At 43.6% G+C, this 23,234-nt stretch overlaps 3 protein-coding genes across 8 annotated transcripts; 2 read left to right on the forward strand and 1 right to left on the reverse strand.

Moving 5' to 3' along the window:
- Positions 1-1,995: 1,995 nt before the first annotated feature.
- LOC118414139 (proline-rich extensin-like protein EPR1) lies at positions 1,996-13,527 on the forward strand. 4 transcript variants are annotated; one of them, XM_035817962.1, is made up of 7 exons: positions 3,658-3,881; positions 6,635-7,696; positions 7,745-9,103; positions 10,983-11,069; positions 11,343-11,455; positions 11,823-12,016; positions 12,991-13,527. In XM_035817962.1, the coding sequence occupies exons 1-7, from the start codon at positions 3,867-3,869 to the stop codon at positions 13,014-13,016; spliced, it is 2,856 nt and encodes a 951-aa protein (XP_035673855.1). In that variant the 5' UTR covers positions 3,658-3,866; the 3' UTR covers positions 13,017-13,527. The 4 variants fall into 4 exon arrangements, with proteins under 4 accessions (XP_035673856.1, XP_035673855.1, XP_035673854.1 ...); XM_035817963.1 differs by lacking the exon at positions 3,658-3,881 and adding an exon at positions 1,996-2,326 and having other exon boundaries at positions 6,635-9,103; XM_035817961.1 differs by having other exon boundaries at positions 6,635-9,103.
- A 1,578-nt stretch (positions 13,528-15,105) lies between these two features.
- On the forward strand, positions 15,106-18,906 carry LOC118414889. Of its 3 annotated transcripts, none has more exons than XM_035819169.1 (7): positions 15,106-15,198; positions 16,573-16,687; positions 17,208-17,348; positions 17,648-17,764; positions 17,916-18,035; positions 18,283-18,441; positions 18,671-18,906. In XM_035819169.1, the coding sequence occupies exons 2-7, from the start codon at positions 16,583-16,585 to the stop codon at positions 18,767-18,769; spliced, it is 741 nt and encodes a 246-aa protein (XP_035675062.1). In that variant the 5' UTR covers positions 15,106-15,198; positions 16,573-16,582; the 3' UTR covers positions 18,770-18,906. The 3 variants fall into 3 exon arrangements, with proteins under 3 accessions (XP_035675062.1, XP_035675063.1, XP_035675064.1); XM_035819170.1 differs by having other exon boundaries at positions 15,131-15,198; positions 16,551-16,687; XM_035819171.1 differs by lacking the exon at positions 16,573-16,687 and having other exon boundaries at positions 15,131-15,198.
- A 196-nt stretch (positions 18,907-19,102) lies between these two features.
- Positions 19,103-23,224, reverse strand: LOC118414888 (39S ribosomal protein L35, mitochondrial-like). The gene is made up of 4 exons (XM_035819168.1): positions 23,077-23,224; positions 20,360-20,582; positions 19,964-20,120; positions 19,103-19,833 (listed from the first exon to the last, which is right to left on the reverse strand). Exons 1-4 carry the CDS (start codon positions 23,105-23,107, stop codon positions 19,498-19,500), a joined length of 747 nt encoding a protein of 248 aa, XP_035675061.1. The 5' UTR covers positions 23,108-23,224; the 3' UTR covers positions 19,103-19,497.
- Positions 23,225-23,234: the final 10 nt, after the last annotated feature.

Here is a 23,234-nt window from a genome sequence, read left to right on the forward strand (position 1 = left end):
ATATTCAGTAATGTCGTTTCGTCTTGGCGAATTCCGTAGCTAAGTACAGACGTCTGAAAATCGTGAAATTCGGAAAATCCCAAACCTACATTTTGATGGTACTTGTTCAAGTAAGCTGAAAGGCACATATCTCGTTTGTTTTGATCATGTTTATTCTGCAATCTGTGTATACAGGCCTTTAGTTGCATGGTAAAAATGCACCCGATGGTTGTTTTGTACGAAGGCCTAGTTGACACTATGCAGACTTCGTTCCAGCTCTCGGATTTCCCCACCGTTACAAGACAGTTAACCAGCCAATATGGTTAGTTTGTCTGAAGCTAGATGGCTAGATATATATTGTTCGTTTTCATCATGTTTATCCTATAAGCTGTGTGAACGCCTCCTCGCTTCACCTCACCACGGTCCCAAAGCCTGTATACAGTGTACACGTATATCTTGGTAAAGATGCACCCGGTGCACGTGGTTGTTTTGTACAATGGCCTAGTTGATATTATACAGACTTAGTTCCAGCTCTCAGATTTCCACACCTTTTCAATACTGCTAGCCAGCCAGCCAATATGGCTAGTTTGTCAAACGCTATAGCTAGATGGCTAGATACGCCAAACATGGCCAATATGTGCTACATTGTGGAAAACAGCATAAATACAGCTGAAACTGTCGGCCACTCAGAGAGCCTTCCTTGACAAATGGACAAACTCTGAACATACCCATAGCAAACTCATCCGACAAAACATCTCTTTTGACTTTACTGTTAGTGCAGTTTTATTTGGTGGAACAATTCCCAATATACAGATATGTGAAGGGTCATTTTATCCGATGAGCCTGCTGATGAACTTTTGTTTTGCTCAGTTGTTGACACCCCACACTCTTCTAGACATGCTGACTACAGCGGCACAAAGACAAATCTTGAAACAGATATTTATCTACATGTAATTATGTCTCAATGTCACACACACCAAAACGACTAGGTCAGGTCGGGGGACAGGATAGGTCGGTGAGGTGAACGTTTCTACGTATGCAGTACATACAGCACCAGACAGGGAGCGCTAGCGAGTGGCACCAGACGAAGTACAGTAGTACATGTAGTTCAACTATGGAGATGTTTGCCACAATTGACGCCTTGATATTTCAGAAAGCTGCTATTTAGCTGAAAATGGTTGTGTCCAACTCCCGATTCCTGTTCATTACCGTACACATCCTCCCTGTATATAGCACACATGCATACACTAGCGCTACAAGCTTTTGTAGTCCTGGGGCTGTGGAATGTTAGCAAATCTAACCTCGGTCCACTCGGGTTGACTTGATAATAGTCACCACAAAGCCCAGGCAAATCATTTTCTACACTTGGACTCCCGACTGTGAAGCTCTGTTCAACACTGCAGCCCGTACGTGTTTAGGAAAACGTACTCCGTGAATGCTTTGCTTAAACATTAGCCCCTAAATCTTTATTTGATTCTTTTTTTAAGGGTAGGACAGTGGATAATATACAATGAAAGCACCAGGTGGGCGAGTGTTCGGCAGACATTGTTGTGAAGGGATAAAAGTTTGTAAAGATCCCTTTGAAGTTAGCTATGAGCAAAATATCAGTGTGCGTGACAACCACTGCCACACCTGCACAGCGCGTCACTAACTCGCCCAACCTGTTGAGCCACTTTCTCCCCGTCAACCCGCTCATACTATCAGAGTAATGGCACAGAAATGTCACCGTGCTTATACAGCTAACAATAACTTCTGACACTTAACTTACACCAGTCTGCTATTTCAAAGTGATATAGAACACAAAGCGATGATTGACATGTGTTCCGAAGGTGGGAGGTCAGACTTGTGGAGAAAATCCTTCTCTAGTTGTCTCTCTGTGTGACCCACCTTGCCAAATGAATATTTGTACGTAATACAATTAGAATATTAGAGGCTGATTATGAGACGTGACTAGCATAATGATATCCAGTCCGTGTTATTTGTTTTCAACTTTGTTTCATTTGATGTTTCAGAAGGGCTAAAGTGGTTTGATAATTTTGGGGGGTATTCCTTATTAGAGAAGTGTGGTACCACCCAAAATCACAACTTTCACATGAAAACATGTGCCGTCTTTTGTGGGACCAAAACTCCATTCATCGCGTCGGTAAACATCGAAGCCGTCTATCAACTTCTAAAATCATTTCACTCCGCTAAGTTTTGTTTGACCTCGCCCTCAATTTTCGACTAGTCACAGTCGGCACACTTTGGTTTATCTACCAGTCCTGGCTTGATATAAGCTTACTTGTGAACTAGACCCGCCAACTGGATCGGACGTGTTGGGAAGTAGGACTATTCTCTTGGTTTCCAGGTGAGTTACTTTTCAATTGTTTCTGAAGACCCCGTCATTCTGACGCGACAAAAGTTGTCTGTAGTCTTCTCATCCCTGTGATCAACGCCTGGGTACGTGCAGGGCAGTCATGAACAATGGCGTTGTTGCGTGTCTGTGCGTACGTACAGATTGAGTACAGACGACAGGTCAGGGAAACTGAAAGGTCAGTCAGTACTTCAGGGGACACCCTGACCTCTGGAGCTTCACCTGGACGGAGAGCTCCAGACCTGTCCATGCAGTGCTGCGCTCCTCAGTTCCGCTGCCATCAGATTTTAAGTAGCACATTTTACATGTCTGAGGTCTATGGCGGAAGTATTGGTATGATATCGGCTTAAGCTGTTGTACGATACCCGCAAAGTGAAGAAAGCATATTGTTGAAGTTTTGCACTGCCCCTCCCCCTCACATGCGGGTGACCGTGAGCGGTACTACGACAGACAATGTCCCATTATGTAGTGCTCATATGTTCTGCCTACGGGTAGAATATTTTCCCCGACCAGAGTGGGACAACAGTTCCCACAAAATCTCCACACACTGTTCTGTCTGGCACATTGGATGAAACTTGAAGCGAGGGGGGAGGGGGGTAGTGTATGCTACAGAATGTAAGCAGTCTTTCCATTGCTTTTTATCTCCTAGGGTGACTGAAGCGACATTCAGCAATGTCACAGATCCTCTCCTACCATGTCCACAATGGTCCGTCCCTAATATCGCCTCTGGCAGCAACCTATGGACGTGCTTTATACCTGGATATTTTTACCATGAGATCATTCGATAGAGAAATATTGTTAACAAGAATGCATCAATTTTTGACGCGACATTGAATCTCATTGATGATGATAATGATAATATCACACCTCCCCCTTCTCGCAATTGGACATGATGATATACCTGTTCGTGTGATAAATTGCAAAATATATATCGGATCTACAGAGTAGCGAGTGAAATGTTTCGTGTGATAGTATGTCCAACGATCATATTATAGCAATAGCGTAAAACAATTCATCCCTGATAGGTATGGCCACATACCAGTTCAAGGGTTCCTAGATGCCTCGGGGCCATTGCACCTCTAAGTATGAGACTAGCTCGGTCACCATAAACGAAGTGGCGTTATGGCGATAAAAATTATTCATAACAAACAATGCATTAAGGGAAAGTTATGGCAAAGGCTATGATACGCGCGATGTTTCTCAGTGTCCCAATGCAGCATAGGATGTACACATGTAGCAGAAAGAGAGCTATCGTCGCTAATGGCAACATTCCTCAAAGGGTGTGTCACAATAAGGACGTGGCGCATCGTCACAGAGACATCCACTTAGCGGGGCAACTCCCAAGGCTCGGCTGAGTCAGTGTCCCTGCGTCCCTTGCGCTCTTTTGTTCAGCCGTATTTTTAAGACCGGGTGTGGTGACGTACGTCAAAGCCGGTCCAGGCGGGGACCCAGAGGGGAGATTCAGCGCCTACTGCCCTGTTCTGTGACGGGACGCCGTGTCTCCGGGTAGCGTCGCGAGGAAACCGGCATTAACATGCCTGTGATAACGGTGAGTCAAGGCATTTTGTCCCGCGACGTTTCAACAAAGGCTTACGACGCGTCATCATGCCCCATAGATATGACAAGAAGGCGGGTGCATTGCTGGAATACTTATGGTGGTGCCTTAAGTGACATGGTCTGCACCCTGCGTAGCAATGGATCTAGCTATACAAACAGTATATTGACAATTGCAATAGCCAAAATATGGAACGTTCTTAACGTGTTGTCAAGCTATATGGAGAGGGAACATGGGCATTGCTAATGATATTTTCTCCCTGGCCGAAATTGGTGGCACAAAGCGTAAATTATGCATGAGACGCTTTCACAAGGCCAGAACAATTTTCTGTCTTTGTCACAATGCCTCGTTAAGACCCACCCTCTACAGGAGATTTTCTAGGAATACTCCCAAATTAGGCAAGGATTTTTTACGCCCTGTCCGCCATCTTAGACACCCAATGATATGTTCATATGCTACTAGCAGAATCTCTCCGGTGAACAGGTATGAAGAGACATAAACTTCCTGTTTCACAACTGCGCATTGGGAGACATAAAGCTCGCGTGACCGGTGGTGCGAGTAACATTACTAACAATGAAGCAGAGCGTACGTAGCATTATAATCATGCACAGCAGACGTTTGTACATCATAGGTTTAGTCCAGGCTAGACATACCTCTTGAAATAAAGAGGCTTTGAAAGTCTGTAAAGCCCATATACACCATGGAGTTGTGTTCAAAATTAACATGGTTTCTTGTTTGTTTGTTTCTCACCAATTTCACTACATGTTTGTGAGGTTTATTTCTTGGAGAAACTGGTTAGGACACGCCTACTTTTGAACTTTGGGGCATGGCCCCAATGCTTTTAGAATAATTATCTTATTGTACCTGCAACTGACAACAGAAGGTTTCTAGAACGTCAATGCTCGTTCGAGAAAGATCTCAAGTTTGATTCGTTTGTCTCAATAATGGCATAATATCCTCTCCATGTGATATGGTATCATGATACTAATCCGCTGATGACCTGCGGCGAAGACATGCACTTTTTGAGTAAAGAAGACCGGCATTGTTTCGTTGACCTCCACAATTGAAGGTGCGGAAAGGTCACATTTTTGTCCGACACAGCCAGTTAACCGGGACAACACCCCCTCGAGTTACCCGCACATTACAGGCACATAAAGCCACAGAGTTATCGCACAAAACCGTGGGGAATTTGATTTGTAAATGGAGACACAAAATATCAACTGTTGTCTGTTTCTGTATCTTACTTGGAAACCTAATCGTTGACATTCCTGATGACGCTCAAAACATATATTGTGTAATACGATAATGCGCTTTATGACCGCATCACAGTTGCTATTAAAACATTTAGTAGACGTTGTAGCTAATTGAATCGGTATTTATCAATCTTTTCTACCATTAAGATGATATCTATTTAAGCTTGTCATGTTCATACTCGTTCAGAAACCTAAGATGCCATATCGTCATTGCGTTCGTTATGAATCAATTATTGACGACTTCGTCCACAGTTGACAGCATGTGCATGTAGGCGTGAGGCGTTCTCACAATTGTTGTGTGCATCATCAAAATGTTTCAAGTCCTGTCGAATCGGATCTGTTTTGGGCACAACCGTGGACAAAATTGCCTCTACAAGGCTACCAAAATTAGCCTCTACACGACTATCTCCCCACCATTGTCTTGAGAAGGTCGGAAGTCCATGGTCGGCTGTGTGTGACAGGGGCAACATGTACAGTACAGAGAGTAGTACTTTTCTCACAGAGTTTTCTCAAGCGACACAATATGATTAGCAACGCAATTAGGCTAAATTACCACCACAGTGGCTTTCGGCACTTTTTCCTTTATAAGTTTTGTAAAGTGTCTTTAAGATATTTGTTTTAATCAGTTCAGGGCCCATTATCCCATTAAGTAAACAAATTAAATCATACAACATTGCCAAGCTATTAGTACACTCAAGCACTAGACGCAGTTCCCCTACCGGAGCCCCGCGTGTATTGTCACTGTGCAGTCAACTCTGTGTTGGTCGCCGGAGGGTACCTCACGATTAGCGCACCGACCCAGGCATGATTTACTTCTGTAGTATGTGCATGTGCTCGTGCTCCGGGGATGTGTTCATCTTGTGCAAGGTTGAACACATCTGGGTAGCTTGGTTTTTATCCTTTAGGCATAAAAAGTGAATAACAAAAGTTGACCGTCACATTATATTCTTTTGCAAGGCTTGATGCACAGTCACAATCGTTCGATGCGAGAAAAAAATAAGACTCTGTTGTTTAAACTTTTTTTCTAGATTTGAATTGGTTTTTTCTTCTTTTACTGATTTGTTTTGCACTATATTGTTATATTTTGTCTTTTTCAACATCTTTTGTCGACGAAACAGACCTATTGTCTGGACAGGAACGTTATCCTTTTGAATACGACCAACAAAGGCAAATATCCTAGCTTCCCAGTTGTTTGGAACCACGTTGCTGTGGTGGTCAGCTGCATCGCCATTGGTGTTTTTTTAACAATCGATGAATCACAGAAAAAAATATAGAATTTATTCTAGCTTCTTTCTGTTAGACGAATTTGAATTGAAACCCCAACGAAGCCACAGCACTACCTTGAGAAGTGACCTCATCGGTGGGGTCAGAGAGTGCGTCTAGTGGTGAGAACATCTGAGCCACCATATTCTTACGTTCGTATGTTAGCAGTCTAAGCAACGCTCATGTGTAATTCCTGTACTGTGCTAAACTCGATGTTTGTTACCTTTACAGCACGGGGGCTCTGTAAGTGGGGAGGGAGAAGTTGAGGTGCTGGTGGGAGACTGGGACGACACCGACATGTATAGCTACCGGACGGCTGGCTACGGGGCAGATCCCATCGAAATGACCCGGCTGGACACCGGATACGAGAGTGTCCGCGATCTGGACAATGGGTACCGAAATGGCGCCGGGACTTTGCAAGAAATCAGCGTCTCACGGTACACTTCGAGAGATTATGCCCCAAGGAGCGCGTATCGGGAATACGAGCGCCCCAAGTACATGAATGGAGGTCCTGCTAGGGAACGTGTGCGGCAGGTGAGCGGGGACTACCGTAAGATCACCGGGCCGTACCGAGAGTATCATTCCATGGGAAGGCGAACGATGTACAGGGATCCCCCCAGAGATAGGTATCAACCATACCAACAGATTGTTCCGTATGGCACCGTGCATCGCCATGCTGAGCCACCGCGGCAAAGGGACGACCAGCCAGTCCGCCTGGTACAGTACAGCAAAATTGTGGAGGCTCCCGGCAAACGCCGTGTGGACGAAGCTCCTTGGGTGACGGCGAAAAGGCAACCTGTCCGGGAGAGGGCAACTCATCGGGTCGAGACTCCAATAACGAGGAAAGAGTCGGTCATTGATGACAGTTGGGTAAGTGTAAAGGTTAGAGATCACAACCGAGCACGCCCTGAGGTTCATAGGCCCGCACCTAGAACAGAAGCACCCAAAGTTATGAGTGTTCCAGAACCCACCTCCGTAAGTCACTCAAGACCCGACCCCTCGTACATATGGGCACCTCAGTCGACTGCGATCGAAGGGCCGTCGATGTCCGAGCCGATCATCAGGGCACCAGTACCGGCTGCCTCCGACCCACCCCGCGTGGAGTCTGCGAGAATGCCCATCACACCAATTCCGGCCATGGCGGCCTCCTCAGCTGTTGTACATGAGGCACCTGCTGTAAGAATGCCCACGCCGCCACGTGTTCCCACACCACCATCCATCCGGGCAGCCACTCCCCCCGACGTGTACAGGCCTGAACCAGTCCGCATGCCGACTCCTCCACCTGTGGCTCCCCCCACACCGCCGAGAATACCAACCCCTGAGCCGATCCGTGCTCGAGCTCCCACACCACCGAGAGTACCAACACCTGAGCCGATCCGCGCACCCACACCGCCAAGAATACCGACCCCCGAACCGATCCGCGCACCCACACCACCACGTGTGCCCACCCCTGAGCCCATCCATGCTCCAACACCGGTGTTTCATGCACCGCCTCCGCCACCACCTCCTGAGCCAGTTCGTGTACCAACCCCGCCGTCAGTACATGCTCCCACACCTCCACGCATGCCCACACCCCCACGTGTGCCCACACCTCCTCCATTTCAAGCACCACAGGCGCCTGAAGTTGACCTTCCCAGGTATTCCGTTCCGGATGCTCCGGAAATCGAAGGCCGACGTTTCAGTGGTCCAGATGTAGATGTCAACCCTCCGGACATTGAGGCACGTCGATTAAGCGGTCCGGATTATAACATTGACGCTCCGAACATTGAGGCACGTCGGTTAAGCGGTCCGGATTATAACATTGACGCTCCGAATATTGAGGCACGTCGATTAAGCGGTCCGGATTATAACATTGATGCTCCGGACATTGACGCACGACGATTAAGCGGTCCGGATTATAACATTGACGCTCCGAATATGGAGGCACCACGATTCAGCGGTCCGGAATATAACGTTGACGCTCCGAACATTGAGGCACGACGATTAAGTGGTCCAGATGTAAATATCGACGCTCCGGACATTGAGGCACCACGGTTAAGCGGTCCGGAATATAACGTTAACGCTCCGGAAATTGAGGTACCACGATTGAGTGGTCCGGATTATAACGTTAACGCTCCGGATATGGAGGCACCACGATTAAGTGGTCCGGACTATAACGTTAACGCTCCGGAAATTGAGGCACCACGGTTAAGTGGTCCGGATTATAACGTCAACGCTCCGGACATTGAGGCACCACGTCTTAGCAATCCGAACGTTAACATGGATGCTCCCAACATCAATGCACCAAGAATGAGCGGCCCCGAAGGGAATATATCATACGACCCCAACATACCAAGGGCAGATGTACAACCACCAGCTCCTAGGCCTGCTGGACATGTTCACCACGCCTCGAGCCCAGACGGCAGCCCGGCTTGTTGTCAGAGATGTTTTGGGAAACCGAAGAGGCCAAAGACGAGGACACCTCAGGGGGCGGTACCGTATCCCGTACAGGGTGCACAACTCCAAGCTCCAGGCGGCTTCGATGGTCCATCAGTACAAACACCATACGTCGAGGCACCAAGAGGTAGCTTAGAAGGTCCTTCGATGCAAGCACCAGGTGTGGAGGCTCCCAGGGGAAGTATGGAGGGTCCGGCAGTGCGCGCACCTGCAGTAGCGGCTGTAGCGGCTCATGGTCCGGACATGGACACGCCTGACTACCAGGTACGTTCTTACGTTTGTCATATCAAACTAACACACCTACAGACTCTTCACGATCCCATCCACACAACACATACCACTTACACTCCATCTGATTGACAGCATATCTAAGAGAAGATCATCATCTATGTATCAATGACCATTTTATAATTGATGATGATTTACCTTCAAGTTGGCTAGGCACATACCAATCTTCTTGCTATATGGACACAGCAATAACATCTTGTACAATCGTCCTGTCTTTTGAACGAGTTTGCCCAGTGCAAGGTTACATTAATCACCCCTGGACTGAACTAACACTCCCTGTAGCAGCGTAACATCAAGCCTAGGCTAGGTCGACTAACGGACGCTAAAGGCAAAGCAGGATTTACAAAGACTGTTGGGGAAATTCCCTACCCCACTGAGTCCGGAATGGTGTAGATCCAATCACATCAGGAAAGACCTTATACTGCTTGCGATACACTGTAATTCTTGGACTGGGTTCTTGAACGTGCTCGAGGCCGAGGGGTGGCTCTCCCAAACACGGTACCTCCATTTAACTTTCTATGCTAGGGACGTCCCTAAATTATTAGGAATAGTGTAGGAATAAAGTAGGAAAGGTGGCGAAAAAGCGCGTTTTTGAAGCACACAAGATCGATAGCACGACAGGATTTGAACTCATACCATGGCCAGGACCTCCGAGTTCTGGGCCTAATACCCTACAGTTACCTCACACATGTTCTGATATGGAAGGACCTTCATACGTTTCTCAAGCAAAATGTTATCCCATTGGGCGTGGTGACGCACCAAGATCTAGAGTCAAACGACTTTGCTAGAACATGTACAGGTGGGTCCAACTTGCGTATATTTTGGGGAAAGAATGCCGAAATACGCTGCGCGACATAATCATTGTAAACCAATCATAACGCACAAACAAATTTAAGAGGTTATACATACATTTAATCCCAAGAAAGTACACACCCAAGAAAGTGCTGCAGTACGCACGCGAGGACATTCTTTTACTTTGCAGAATGTGGCCCAAAGGCAATATTGCATTCCATGATTCTGAAGTTGAAGAATCAACGTCATAGCCATAACACATTTAGTCCTGACTGATGATCTTTGTTGCCGTGATCGTCATTCATAGACTTAATTATCGTTGCTGATACCTGTAACCTCAAATAACGATTATTCTTCAAGACCAGATAATGTCATTGAGACAGTGATACTGTTTTAAGACCATGGCATTGCATTCTATTCAGCAAACATGCATTTCATTTAACAGACATGCAGTTTATTCAACATGCTGGTAGAGTATTCATAACTCATTAAAACAAACCTAACATCTATCATATGCCAATATGTTTGTATTAAACTCTAGCAAAAAGATAAAGGTAACCTGACATCAACATTTGTGTGTTGTAAACATCAATAACCTACGCCCCTCCACAGCCAGGGCTGACTCATCAGTGAAAAATGCACGAGGGGTGACGCCCGAAGAAGGGGCGTTGGACATAAACTGCAGAGGCCGGCACCATTGTTATGTGTCAGGCTGATTTGTTTCAGCGAGCTCTGCCACTATAGATATGTTCATGTGTGCAATTTTCCAAATTACTGAGCGCTCATTCAAAACATTCTGACGGCTACTTTGTAATAATAGTAACATCGTTGACAAAATATATTACAGAGTCTGACTATATAGATCTCTATATACGCAAGACAAAATTACCTACGACTGAAATTTGAACCCGGTCGCATTTGGTGATGTTACTATAACCCAACGTTTTTGAAGACACACCCTCGGCAACCCTGATACTACTAATGTTTACACCATGGACAGAAAACACGCTCTACAGTCACCCATTGCTCACTCATGTGTGCACGTGTGTATGTTGTTGCTCAGAGGCCTGACTTCAACTCCCCCACTCATCGACAGAGTATTGACAATCCCAGCTATCAGTACCCTCCTCCAAGAGTGGATGGACCCCAGGTGAGGCCGCCTAGTTTGGGGCACTTTGGGACAACACACACCTTGTTGCATCTACCTAACCATGCCTTTCCAAAGCTTTCTAACCTCTGTGATGTTTGTTCTTAGATAACAGACCATGAGTGTGTGACGTGGGGATTGAATGCATGCACTGTTCTGAACATATTCTACCTGGCTCCAACCTGTATCACAAATACTATAATCAACAGACTGCCGGCGCTTCATTACATATGGATCATTGGCGTATTCTAACAACTGTCCGCTTGTCCTGGACAGGGCGCTGTGGACGTACCAGGAGCGGCAACACCACAACCCACCTTCCAAGGTCATGCGCCATCAAGTCAGAACCTCATTGACCCGGAAGACAAAGGGTATTGCCCAGCCTGCATGTAAGTGTTCTTCCAGTTCAATGACAATAAACTTGCAAAAGCATTACTAATGTTATTTTAGTCAGCATATTGTCCACATCACTTATTTTTTAAGCACGCATCCTTCATAAGTTCTTTCTAAACAGAACAGTTGTAAAGTGTGCGCCACTAGAAACCACCATATCAATCAACCGTATAGGTAATGCATAGACAAGTAAGAAACAACAATAGAGAGGGGATTTAGATCTCTTCCTGTTACACGAATATTTTCTTACATACTAGTATATATGTTTGTCATCTCCACGATGACACAGACCAAGAAGCACACTTCTCAAACCTGTAACAAACCACTACCTCCATAACCCGTGCCTTGATGTATTTCTTACAGTTGCTGCACCTTACCGTGCTTCAAATGCTGCCCGAAGGCCTGCATGCGGCGACCCAACGAGCCCAGCCAGCGTATGATCAAACAGGCCAACACGGTGGATGAGAAGTTCGGCTGGATTGGCGTGGGGATACTGGCTATTCTGGCAATAGCTGGGATCCTGATGGCGCTGGGGTTCATTGGATACTTTTCAGGAGGTGCGTGATATTGTTAGTAACTAACTTGCTACTGCCATTGTCTCGAAACGACTGTTTTTATCTACATTTTATATATAAACATGAATAAGCAACGTGTGAAATCAACGTAAATCTAAAACGCTCACGTTTAACTTATTTCTGGTGACTGAAAGAGCATGATGGCAATGGGAATGTGACTCACTGATACTAATTAGAATATGATTTCTGCTATTATCACCAAAGTCACCCATCATTACGTGGGAATATTCATTGCCCACTGCCTTCAAATAAGAGGTCAAACCCACAGAAATGTACTATGTAGAAATATCGGATGGATCTATGAACTAGACATTTTGTACCATTAAAGTATGTGTCCCGACATTGCCATTACTTTAGCATTCGGCCGTTTGGCGTTTGCAAATGGAGATATCCATGATAAAAATGACAGACAAGGTGATCAGACATGTCTTCGTTCGTCGGATAATACTTAGCCTGGATACCAGACCCCAACCTCAAGATATATCTTTCGTGTTGGGGTCTGGCAGGATGGCTGTAGAAAGGTTCTCGAAGGCCCTTGATCAGAGGGAGGAGAACCTAGGATTGATGACCACTCTCACCACATGTAGCCAGCTACAACACACCACAGTTGGTCAGCAGGCTATCACAGTAGCGAATCAGGTACTTCTGGTGGTCACTGTTATGGATTCAAAAAGTACAGTTGGGGGTGTTTAACCAATCATGGCAGGGGTGTAATTACCTCCTGCTGATCCTGTGCTGTTCTATTGGTGGAGTTTTTTGCCCACCACTATAAGGGGCAACATTGAGAAGAGTTCCTATCCCATCCGGCCAGACCCCTGCACGATAGATACTTGAGATCGCGCTGGGGTTTGGTAACTAGGCTAGATAATACTGTACGCAGGATCATCACCAGGAATATTCTATTATTCAAACATTCTGAAGTTAAGTGGCAATTTTTGTTGTTTCCTTTTCATTAGGTACACCGCCCATCAGCGGCCCGTGATGTTATGTCCGCTGACGTCCTCAAGCGTACTGAAGATCGAGCTGAACAACCTTTCAACGACGCTGTGGTCATTTAAAAATAAAAACATATATCGTTTACTTTCTAGATTTATTGAATAATCAAATTGGTATTTCATTAGCAGACAACTTTACTTTTTGGTAAATGAGTTTGTCAAATATACATGCACTTATACGTATTTATGGAGTAACTATGGAGTCGAGCATTTTCCAACATACAATATTGTTATTGGATGACCGAAATTTTAATGTGAGAAGTAATTACAGACATAGCACGGTAGACAATAGGTTGTACTACTTTAAATCTCTTCGTGATTAATGACAATAAGACTATTAGACTATAATTCTTGATCCCAATGTGTACTGTATTCACAGTTTTGTATATTGCAAAAGACATTGGTGGGAGCAAAAAAGCTTTTAGAAATAACCAAAAAAAAATGGTCTCTAACCATATTCGATACTATGAATAGCAAGATATAGACTAAAAAGGGCTACTTGTAAATCAGACGTGTGGTGGTTGGGACGGGCCTCAATGGAATTGTCGGTGAGACCGTTTTGCAAAACGCTCACAAAAGACAAGCCACGGCCTATTTTTTGTCGCGGATATACCGTAGACACAAGCCATATATGTATATCTTTTGTTACGTCGTGGGCCTGTCCTTTGATCCGTGTATCACTGTATATATACATTCCACATGGCTAATGAAGGCAAGCTGATGACAGTAAATCGTTGTTATTTAATAGTGACTGTACTTATCGCAAACTTTTTGCAATCTAAGACCTCAGTTTGTAGTGAGAAATATTACTATGTTATTCATACTTGATATGTATTCCATTTCTTTGTACACAGTATATGTTTGTGTATGTCTAGTGTAGATAACCCGGGGGAAAGAAATTTGCCGACTTTCCACAAGTCAACTGGATATTCCATGACTTGCTTTATCTGCTGAATACAAAATGCTTAGTCCTAAAACCGATATTTTCATACCTTTTACCTTTTATACATAAAATCGTAGAGTCGCATTAAAAATATAAATTTTATACTTGGTGATGGAGTAGAAAACCTACCGAAGAGATTTGATTGTTTTCAAGAAACTATCTCCTTAAAACTGCAATTAATTAACTTTACTTAGACACTTGTTACTTTTCACTGTCTGTATCATTGCAATTAGCCTACGGGCATGGATTTGCAAATAAATAAATAATAAATAATTATATAGGGTGAATTCGAGTGCAAGAAAATATTATTTGTTTCTAGGATCAAAATATTTCTAATTAATTTTAGCATAGACAAACTTGATGCGATCTTACATATATATTAATTGTATACTCTATTTATGATATTTCTGTAAAGCTTTATTATTACGGTTGCTATATAATTTAGAGGGGTGAGAGATATTCTTTCCAAGCTATACGAACTGAGTGGAGGTAGTTGTATGGCGCAGTAGACATATGGAGTGAGAAAATGTCAGCAAAGGAGAAGATCCCAGAAAAGTGATATGCTTGAGATATATACACAGCTAAGCAAATTAGGTCACTTCAGTCCATTGAAGTTGTTCCATGTGTTTGCTTGGTCTGCAGTGGTTTACTCCATTGTACGCTTTTCATCAATAACCAATAAAATCTAGCTTTAGAATGAACTGCCCCTGTTTTGAATTCTGAAGTTCATGTCATCATGAATTACTATATAGGACTTGCACAACATTTTGGTTAGGCCATACTAACCTCGCATATGAATATTAATGTTTTCATGTACATCTAGCAATGACATCAGAATTCTTATTTTTGTTCTGTTTTTCGTAATCCAAGCTATAATTTTTTTTTAAATCTGGGAACTGCATCAAAGCCATTATGAGGTAGCCGAGATCAACAACACATTTTATCTCAAAACGCAATATTTAAGTCATATTCATATCAGTAGATGTTACCCTTCTCACAAAAAACTACTATCACCATCAATCAATCCATTTCAAACAATAACGTTTGCCCCAAAGGTTCCATCACCTCATCTTATTTTAATGACGTCGGCTGACCCGGTGAAATGAAGTCACGCAACTATCGATCAGGGGACGCGCATGCGCAGTGACTGCAGTACATCTCGCCATGTCATGACGCAGTGTCCTTCTGTGGTGGTTATTGTCTATAGAAGGGTGAATAGCACAACGGTAGGTGTGTTGTGTTTTGAATTAGGGATATATTGTTATCCCAATGGAAAGGACATGCCGAAATGGAAAGAAAGGCTTATCCTCTGCAGCCTAGGTAGTACCGTATGATAATTATCACGTCCTCATTTCGACAGCGAAGTCGGTGGTTATAAATGGTTGTTTTTCTGTGGTTACATATTAATAAAAATCTATGTCACATGTTAGGCCTAGGGAAAATCTTATGTTTCCGGTTACTGTATCGACCCTAGCAAACAATTGCCGAACCAAGCAGGTTAACCTCCTTAGCCGAACCTAGCCATTTTATGTCGACCGATACAATCCACAGCATTTTGGATCTGGTATTTGAGAGGGGGTGGCATTCGGAACAGACTTCTTGTATTTTGCACTGTTAACGGGTTATGGCTTTGAATAGTTGCTGTAAGGATATGTAGGTATCTTTGTATTATTACAACATGATGTTGAAAACGCCAGTGCCTGCTGCACTTCAGTTTTACATTACTGTATTCGATGCATCACTTCGGCCAAAATACTAGAATAAGGCAATTCCTACCTACCGATCCTAACATGTTCAAGACCGTGACCTGAAACACATTTTTCCTAGGCCTTGGGAAAAGACATTTGTAGTTCCTTTGAATTATTAAGCATTCGCATGTACAACAGGACAGGCACTATATCTTGTGAGCAGATTACACGCAAATGTTATAGCCAATGATTAATCAATTAGTCCTGCGCCTGAGGCAATAACTTCCGGCACAGGAGGCAATTATATTAGACATTGACCTAGATGTAGGATAGTTCTACTTTTGTCATTTGAAAGCTTGCTAGATCTAGATTGAAGATGGAATGGTAGAATGGAAAAGCACTGCAGAGATAGCACAATCACTTGGCACTTTGCAATTGCCTTAGGACAATCCTAGGCACCTCCCGGCGTGACCATGTCATATTAATGGTATACGGACATAGCTAGGGTACCTAGAGCTCCAGCCAGCGAGTCAGTTAGGGAAAGCCAGTTAGTTGAGGCTGGGCATGTCTGGCGCCTGGACAATGACAGAACGGCAAGCACAGCCATGTCATGGGCTCCTGATGACACCCGTCCCAGGGGCAGGCATAAAATCACGTTAAGACGAATCATCATTAAGGACGGAAAGGAAATGGGTATTATTCTATGAATGACATGTAAGTCATGTCAGTAGCAGCGCATGACCGCACCCTATGGAGAAAGTACGTCCACCGAGTTGACCAATGCAACAGTGTTGTGGGATCTAAGGTCTAATTAATAAGGAATGGTTGACAAAAATAAGGTCATACGTATTAACTCTATGCAAGGCAATGCACACTTTTATCGGTTGCAGTCTGTTCCCTACCTACTCACAGGAAAGCAATTATGGCCCAGGCGAGACCACTCCTCTCACGGGGGTGGAAGAATGATCTAGAGGTGGTGAAAAACCTGGTTTCCGTTGACCTGGCTCGTCCTGAAGGGAGGCGACAGGTAATATATCAAGCCATCAGTACTCGGGGATTACTGGGGGTCGATTATAAATTACACATTAGTATCATGTGATACAAAATCAAAGGATGGCATTTTGGGGGATTATATCGACAGGTTATCTTTCAGCACTGCTGAGTGTGTTATTGTTGTGTCACTTCATGAATCGGTTCATACAGACAACCATATGTACCCAAACGGTCCGCCATCGTTTCAGTTCTCGATACAAATGGTTATACATTAGAATTTTACACAAATGTATGAAACTTAATTGGTACACTAGTATAGACATACAGTTTGCAGTTGTTAATAATCCATTTTACTTGCCATACATTGTACCTGATACAAACTTTGACTAAACTTGACTTAATCATCCAAACTTGGGCAGCGCATGGCGATTGAGGTGAATTATGAAATTTCGTATGGAAAATGCGCTCTCTGTCATATCAAAACACAATGCCTGCTGTTTGGGAGCACATCTACAAGTAATGGACAGGAGGATGGTAACATAGTTTATCTACAGGTTGTAGAAATTGTGGAGAATCTGAAGACAAAACTGAACATTCCGGAGTGGGCTCGTCATCAGTTGGCGGGGCGTGTCCGCAGCTCTCACAGGAACCTTGCCTGCTACAACCTCGCCACTGCCGCTGGTGTGGCGTGTACGGTACGACAACATGTACATTCTTCATACACAGTACCTTTGTCTTCCATACAATAGATTAGGGTCACACAGTACTTTTGTCTTACATACATTAGATTAAATGTCGGATAAGATGCAACTGGCATGAAAACACATACGACATTTCTTTAAACGTTTTAGAAGCTTAGTATCAGTTTCATATGAGCTCTTTTTAGATTCTTTTTTATTGCATAACATCAATGTCTTTCAACATGACACAATAACTACATGAAATCCCTTCTTCAGATACCCTATATGCCTACACCACGACCGTTCTGTTGCAGGCATTAGGTTCTGTTGTGACGTATGTAGCACTAGTGGACAAGATGGAAAAGAGAGGCCCCGTCCCAGATGACATCATGGAATCTATCACAACGTTGCTTCAAAACAACGCCGAGCAGGTTAGTGACGTTGGTTGTAAAATACTCTACATCTCCTCAACGCTTGATGATAATTTGGCTGTTGACTTGCTTCTAAGACAAGTGTTATACTCGCAGTCCTTGTATCATCGACACTGCTGATTTTCTCTGACTTTTTATCTATTCCATACAGGTGAACATAGCATTTGAGGCGTGTAGTGTGAACCTCCGGGCCCTGGAGGCTGCAATCGAAGATGATCCTGCACTGATGGCGAACTCAGACATGAAGCACTACCTGAAGGCGTTAGACGTGGTGGGTATAATTCCATGCACATGCGCCGGAGTGACGAAAGTAAATGCTGTCCATGGTGCTGAAAAGACTATCCGGTGACCTGTCATCGTCAACACGACATACTTTGGGCCTTTGCTGAACCTGATATTCATCCACTCTAATTTCTAAACACAGTTGTACACGTACATTTGACATATTTGACGTATTGCCCGCATACCGCATTACCGTGTACGGACTTTTTAAAAACGAACATGCGTTTATTTTCCAGGCGTCACAGACGTGGAACGATAGCCAGGCAGACGACGAACGGAGAGTCATTGCCGCGGGCAACGCACGTGATCAACACGTGCTCATCTGTGACGTCATCGACAATATGTCTCAGACAGAGGCTACTGTTACTGATGAGTTAAAAGATAAAAAAGAGCAGGTAACTTCATCCATAGACTTTCATCAATATACAACTAACCCTGTAAAAGTGGCCACCTCCACAAAAACCATTTGACCAATGGGAACTCTTTTCCTGTCTATAATGACCACCTGTTCACATAGACTAGTTTTTATTGGTCCTGAATAATCTTTGGGCCAGTTTTGACTGTATATCCATTTTACGCTTTCTTTTCTGTGCTTTTTATGATTCTATAATCTGTAAATTTCAGGTGGAGGAAAGTATGGCATTCTGGGAATGGTTCATTTTGGTGGCCATAGGACATCTAGCCATCCTCAACATAGCTAAACTCCTACAGGCACTGCACTAGATGGCAAGAGCAGTGCAGAAGGAATACAGTGCAGCAGGAAAGCAAGATCATCTCGATGCTATATTCGCACAACCTAAGTCTTCCTTTCATGTTTACAAATAAGCACAAAGTTCCATAGACCTACCATGTAGATTAGATAGCAGAATATGGAAATTTTTTTTGCTGAATTGCATGTGCCTACAAGGTTAGCATCAAATATAAGATAATATCTTACAATCATCAGATGATATAAAACATATTTTGTACATAGTACATTGGAGAAAATTTGCAAGTACAGAATGTTTGTCATATATCTTAAATAGATATTAAACAAAACAAGTAAGAAAAAAGATGTTGGTTTGTGCTTTATTGATAACATGCAGTACACAACCACATTACTTTATTCCACAGTGATAGAAACAGTCACCAGTGCATTAGGGTACTGTTTACTCAACTCATAATTTCAAGATGACTTGGTGATTCTATTTCTAAAGAAGGATTTGTTGCACACATTTCTACAGTGTTTGGGGGAACTACATGCATGAGCACATCTTTGACAATATAGTCATATCAAATCTTCATATTCTCTTGATTCTGAAGACAAAATCACCATATTCTCATGCTGAGTGAGTAAGTAAGTCGACTTATGGGGTACGACATACTAATTTTTCAAAGCCACATGTATGTACTTGCCTCAGAACAAAGGGTATCTGCACTAGAGACATTACTAGTACAACATGTTCACAAGACTATTGACTTGGAGATGACCAATAAGTAGAATGTGTCACCTTGCCACCATTTTGTAGCTTTGCCCTGTACCCTTTCTTGACATACTTCCTGTGCCTGATCATGTTGTTAAGCGTGCTGTACACATTACTGTAATATCTTCCTGGCTCTCCAGTAAACTCATTGTACCTCATGTGGTACTTCTCAAAGGGGTCATCGATGTACCACTTGCGTTGCTTCCAGTACTTGGTGACCATCTTGTCCAGCAGGCGGTTTTGCTGCTTGTTACAGAAGACATGTTGGCGAAGACGATACTTTCTGGCTGCGGATTTCTTCCACAAGTGCTTCTTGTAGCCAGCCTGTGATAAACATCAGAGGATTGGTGAGCACAAGCAAAAATCAACATTTAAGATGCAGAAAGATGTATCAAGATCTGAACAGACATCAGCAACAGATATGAACAACAGGATTCCCAATGCTCAGACCTACCCTTCGCCGTATCCAGAGACCACAATTAAGTCTATAGAAGCGTTTTATCACTGCCTTCACTGTCTTTGGGCTTCCTCTTTTCCTGCTGAAGTAGATTTTGGTTCTCACATGTTGCTGTTGTACCATAGGTTGCACAGGATTCAGAAGTGACACTTTCCTGAAACATAAGGGCAGAAATTCAGTACACAGCTGTTATCCAAGCAATGACAAGCATAAATTCTTGATACGATTTTCTGTTATCTATGGAAATGTATTCTCCAATCTATCTCTTAGCCTGATTTAATCATGCTTCCTTACACTAAGTTACAGCCTAACAGTGCTGGCCTCTAGCGGGGAGGGGCCAGTTACAGCCCAGACAGCAGAGTAAATGTGTTACACAGACTATCTATGGCTTACCTTCCACACAAGGATCCAACAAAAGGGTGATGCAGTGGCCTACTGTTGGTGTGCACATTCATACGCTGTATACATCTGCCCAACGCACTAAACTGTGCCCCTGTTGATGTCTGAGCCTTTGGACTCAAGAGAGACAACGTCCTGCAGACGACTGGCGAGGATGATGTGATGTTGTTGTGATGTTGGCGAAACCCAGGTCCACGGCATAATGACCCCATCCAACCTTTTCACGAAAAGAGAAAAAATGAATTAATAATAAGAAGTTTATTTGCAATTTCGTGCCCGAGGGCTAATTGCAAGTACATGGTATAAACATAGTGACAATGGACAATTATGAACAATATACTACAGTTTGTTATTTCTAAACAGGTTGGGTTTGACCTCTTTTTTGGGAATCAAAGGGAGTAGAAAAGCCCCACCTTTTCTAAAATTAATGACACAAGTAAAACATTCATTTACATAAAAATTCCTATTTTTCACTGTACTAGTGTACAGGCTATAACATCATTGCCACCATGTTAGAGAATATTGTACATCAGTTACATGCCAACATGCTGATGCTGTACTCCAGCATGAGTGCCATGGGGAGTCAAATCAATTCAAGCAAAAGCCAGCTCCATTGATGGCAAAATAAAATATCAATCAAAATTTAATTCTATACGACAGATGATTATTATTATTATTTTTGTTGTTTTAATCAAGTCCGTTTACCATATTTTACGAACTAAATGGCCTAGGGCAGGTTGCTCTAATATACTAGTGATTGAATAGTGATCTCTGCTAAACTTGCATTCTTTGAGGATCCATCATACTGTGAAAAGCATACATACTAATACGTATACGATTATATCAGACATAAAATGATGCAAAATCATAAAACAGCACAGATATATGCTCTCTAGCAGATATTTTCCCCTACACCTGTAACTGTTACTGTGCGAGCGACAGGAAATTATGTACGTAGGTAATGTGTCAAAGGTAAAGGCCTAATCTGTTCCTAAATATTTCTACTGCTGCAACTTTGCAGACTTTCAACAAATATGAAGCAAAACTACCGAAGTCACGGGTTCCTCTCTCAGCACTCGGTGTCTAGTGCGGAAGGGGCCTTCCGCACTAGACGTCTAGTGCCGAAGATACGTCCGCACTAGGTGCCCAGTGGTGAGACGACTTCAGCACTCGAAAAACCCGAATCACCACTAGAAACCGAGTGCTGAGACTACTTCCGCACTAGAAAACGAGTGACGACAAATATTCCGCACTAGAAAACGAGTGACGACAAACATTCCGCACAGGAAAACCAGTGACGACAAATACTCCGCACAGGAAACCGAGTGCTGACAGCTAGCCTCCGTTACGTTATGCCTTATGGTCTCATTGATGAGTTTCTTCTTCCCATAGACTTCTATGTTATAATACGTGTTTTACATGCGCGCGTTCGTAATAAACCAACCTGAAATAGATCGATTTTTTTATTCTTTGTTGAGCACAGTTACTCGTCATCATGTAAAAAAATTCCCAACAGCTTCTATGCGTACAGTCTTTTATTAGGACAATTACAAAATGCAGTTAACCAACCACACCACCAGTCAACCACACCACTCAAAACCCAGGACTGTGTACCTCCGATCTAGCGCGCGGCTGCCAAACTTTACCTGCTTATTTCTTCAGTTAGAAACAAAATTTCACCAATCCAACGTATTAAAGGTGGTACAAAACTACTCCAAAAAGGGCTATATCTATCACAAATCTTGAAGAAATAAACATTGAAAAAAGTTGTCATCGTGGTTTATGCTGGAAGTATTTCTGTAACAACGAATGATTCGCAACGGCAGGTTCTTATTCTCGGGACGATAGTTTGCAGATATCACTACGTATTAAAGGTGGTACAAAACTACTCTAAAAAGGGCTATATATATCACAAATGGGAGGACACGAGCACTGGAAACCCAGTGCTGGCGTTCTTAAAATGATAGTAGCACTCGGCTTCTAGTGCCGAAGTGGTCTTAGCACTCGGCCTCTAGTGCCGAAAAGTCACCGAGCACTAGAAATCCCAGTGCGGAACCCGTGACTTAGGTAGATCGGCACTCGGTTATCCAGTGCTCAATGACCTCCGCACTGGGTAACCAGCTGAACGACCTTTGAACCACCCTTCCGCACTAGAAACCGAGTGCTGAGCGGAGATCAGCACTAGAAACCGAGTGCTGGGCGGAGTTCGGCACTAGAAACCGAGTGCTGCGCGGAGTTCGGCACTAGAAACCGAGTGCTGCGCGGAGTTCGGCACTGGAATTCCAGTGCTGACGGGTCTTCAGCACTCGAATAAAGCCGTTCCGCACTGGAATTCCTGTGCGGAAGTTTCTTCCACACTGGGCCCCGAGTGCCGACGCCATTTTCTCCACGAATTCCGCACTGGGCGTCCAGTGCGGAACCCGTGACTTCGGTATACTTGCAAATATGAAGGCCCAAACAAAGGTCACCGTCGTTACAAATGTTGACAAAGAGATGACTTTCTGTCGATACTTTTTTGACGTCAAAATATATGTTTCGTACTTACATGCAGCAGTGAAATTTAATGGTTTTCCTGATAAACGCTAAGCACCGGATGCCAAATTTGCCAAGAGATAGCTTTTGTGCCCCTTAAGCCGCCTTTTCATAATCTTAAAAATCAATTTGCTTACTGTAACTATTCATAAACCTGAAAAAATAACGACAAATCTTACATCCCCGCAACCTCGCCAGGAGCGCCGCCATCTTGTGTGACCTGTGCTTCTAAAGGTCAAAGGTAAAGGTTATGATGTGAAAAAAATATCCATTTCGCAGCTGTATGTGATGACTTGATGAAAAATTCACAAAATTTAAATAATATCTGCATAGTTTT

The sequence above is a fragment of the Branchiostoma floridae genome, chromosome 4 (assembly GCF_000003815.2).
Source record: "Branchiostoma floridae strain S238N-H82 chromosome 4, Bfl_VNyyK, whole genome shotgun sequence".
NCBI classification, from domain to species: domain Eukaryota; kingdom Metazoa; phylum Chordata; class Leptocardii; order Amphioxiformes; family Branchiostomatidae; genus Branchiostoma; species Branchiostoma floridae.